This window comes from Gavialis gangeticus, unplaced genomic scaffold (genome assembly GCF_001723915.1).
Source record: "Gavialis gangeticus isolate Ggan-Ray unplaced genomic scaffold, GavGan_comp1, whole genome shotgun sequence".
NCBI classification, from domain to species: Eukaryota; Metazoa; Chordata; order Crocodylia; family Gavialidae; genus Gavialis; species Gavialis gangeticus.
In genome coordinates, this window is record NW_017729033.1 from 58423481 (window position 1) to 58426181 (window position 2701).

A 2701-nucleotide genomic window follows, 5' to 3' on the forward strand; every position below is an offset into this window, starting at 1 on the left:
ACAGTGTGTTTTCCATAGATTCATAGATAGTAAGCCTGGACAGGACCTTGGAATATCATTGGGTCCAGCCCCCTGCACCAAGCAGGAAAGACGTCTGGGGTCAGGTGACCCCAGCAAAGTGACCATCCAGTCTCCTCTTGAAGATTTCCAGGGTAGGCGATTGCACCACCTCCGGAGAGAGCTTATTCCGCAGTCCAGACACCCTAGTTGTGAAGTAGTTTTTCCTAATGTTGAGCCTGAAACAAGTCTTCCAGGAGTTTGTGACCATTACTCTTGGTTTTCCCCTTGGGTGCCCTGGTGAAGCGTTGCTCACTGAGCCCTTAATGTAGCAGTAAGCTGCTACCAAGTCCCCTCTCAGCCTTCTTTTTTCAGGCTGAAGAGTCCCAGATCCCTCAGCCTTTCCCCATATGGCTTGCCACACAAGTCAATGAACATCATAGATGTTCAGACAAAATCTAGCCATACACTTCCTACTTGATCATGACCTCCAAGTACTGCCAACAATGCATAGAATGCATATAAAAATAACAGTTAAGGGCATGCCCCAATGTTTGTTTTTATTTTTTTTAAATTTGGCACCAAATCCATCACTCCAGGTACTATTATAAAAACTAGATGCTTCTTGTTTATAATTGATAATAGATTTTTGTGTTAATTTACAGTGGCATAAGAAAATCTCAGTATGATGCACCATTATTTTATTTTAAATAATACGGACATTTGGATTGGGTTCCTTTAAGAGAAATTTTCTATAATAAAGACACTTCCATCCTTTCAAGTTAAAATATGTAGTGAAACCACACTTTATCACTTAATCTCTTTAAATAAATTTAGCAGCCTTATGCCAGTTTCTTACAGGCATTTTCTTGCATCTTATTAACATTGTAAAACTGAAGTTGTAGCTACAAATGAAAGTCTGAACAGCAAGACATCTGCCTTTATATATTCATAAAGTCTTTGCTTACAAAGCAGCAAAAGGTAAAGGAATAACAGAATAGTAACATTAGAAGAGTGGCATTACAATATATAACCCTGTTCTACCTTTTGTTCTATGTTATAACACAGGGTAGATTGATCTGTTGACCTGAAAGGCAGAAGGGTAAAATCCTGGCCCTATCGAAGTCGGTGGCAAAATTCCCATTGGTTTCATTGAGGCCGAGGTTTTACCCATAGTCTTTCCTTTATGTCTTTATTTGCATTACAGGAGCACCTGAAAGCCTTACATGAAGTCAGGACCCCACTATGCTCAGAGCTGTACAAACAGATAGTAAGAGACGGTCTTATACCAAAGAGTTTAAAGTTTAAAAGGAGAAAACCCTGGGTTATGAAGCAGAGATAAATTGACTTGCCAAAGATCACACAGGAGGTTTCCATCAGCTCTGAATAGAACCCATTCCCTTTGTAATGCAATTCAATTTAACTGTCAAAGAGAAAAAGAAATCTCTTGACTTTTTGTGCATCATGTTATACAGATGGAAAATGCAGTAAAGAATACACTAACAATATTTTATACATTGATTTCCAGGTCATAGACTTGTACTGGGGAGTAGAAACAGAAGAATGGGACAGTCCTGAGCTCCAGAAGACTCGTATGAAGCTGTTAGAAGATTGCTTGAAAACTTCTGCAGGTCCATGTTTTGTTGTGGGTATAAAAATAATGCTATACTTTAAAACAAAATATACTGATTGCTATTCTAGCTTCTGAAGTGCAGTTAAAAGGTTTTCTCTATAAAATACTAATTTTTTTATATATATAATTAAAGTATTTCTTGGTGCTGCTTACTGAAATGTCTTAAACGCTTCCCCATGGGAAATAATAGGATGCTGCAAATAATCGGGAATCAGGAATCAGTAAGGAGAGTGGATCCTTCATAGCCAGTTATTTTGGTAGTGCGTTTGGTAGTTGGCTTCTGGCTTCATCTTGATTACAGAGGCCTCTGTTGGTTAATTGGTAATACTTCTGTAAAATATAGTATGTTAGTTGGCCAGCAAAGGGATGGCTATAAAAGAAAAGCATTACTGCAAAGGTGCTCAACCCCTTGCACACTGGCCAAATGTAGCCTACTGCTGCATGTATTACAATCTGCAGGGATCCCCACGGGTCCAGAAATTTGGCAGTGGAGGACCAGTGGCACCACTCCCCTGCTGCCAAACTTGCAGACCCAAGGGAAGCCCTTGGCCCTGTGTGCTGGATCAGGCACCCAATCTCAGTGTACAGGGCTAGCCAGGGGTGTCACCAGGCCCCAGGGTCCAATTTTGGGCATGCAGGAGCAGCACTGGCCCCTCAGGGCCCAATCCCAGTACATGATCCAATTCCAGGCCTCTGGGGCTTAATCCTGGCACAGAGAGCTTGATCAGGCCCATGCACCAGCCCCACACCACTCCTCTGGCTCATGGAACCAAAAGGCTGAGCACCATTATGTCAGAGAATAGCAGAGACTTGCAGCCACTTTCTCCAGCTTGGTCTGGCAGGCCCAGGGAATGAAACTGATTCTTTTGATTTGAACTTCAAAAAAAGAGCAGATTGGTAACAACCAGGGAAATCTATGATTTGTTTTCCTGGCCCTAACTTACCATTATTCACTATTGCTAGGATGGGTTGCTTTAGGAGATGTCTGCAACTTTCCTGAATTTTAAGCTATCCGGCAACAAGAGATAGTTCCTGTATTTATCCTCACTGGTTCTTGCCATTAGACATGAG

The 2701-nt window shown here is 41.5% G+C and overlaps 1 protein-coding gene across 1 annotated transcript in view; it reads left to right on the forward strand.

The window, feature by feature from the left end:
- Positions 1-2701, forward strand: part of NWD2 (NACHT and WD repeat domain containing 2) — a 111194-nt gene that overhangs the window by 21156 nt on the left and 87337 nt on the right. Inside the window, exon 3 of the mRNA XM_019525849.1 lies at positions 1526-1642. Within this exon, the coding sequence (XP_019381394.1) occupies positions 1526-1642 (117 nt within the window). The remainder of the gene's footprint in view (positions 1-1525; positions 1643-2701) is intronic.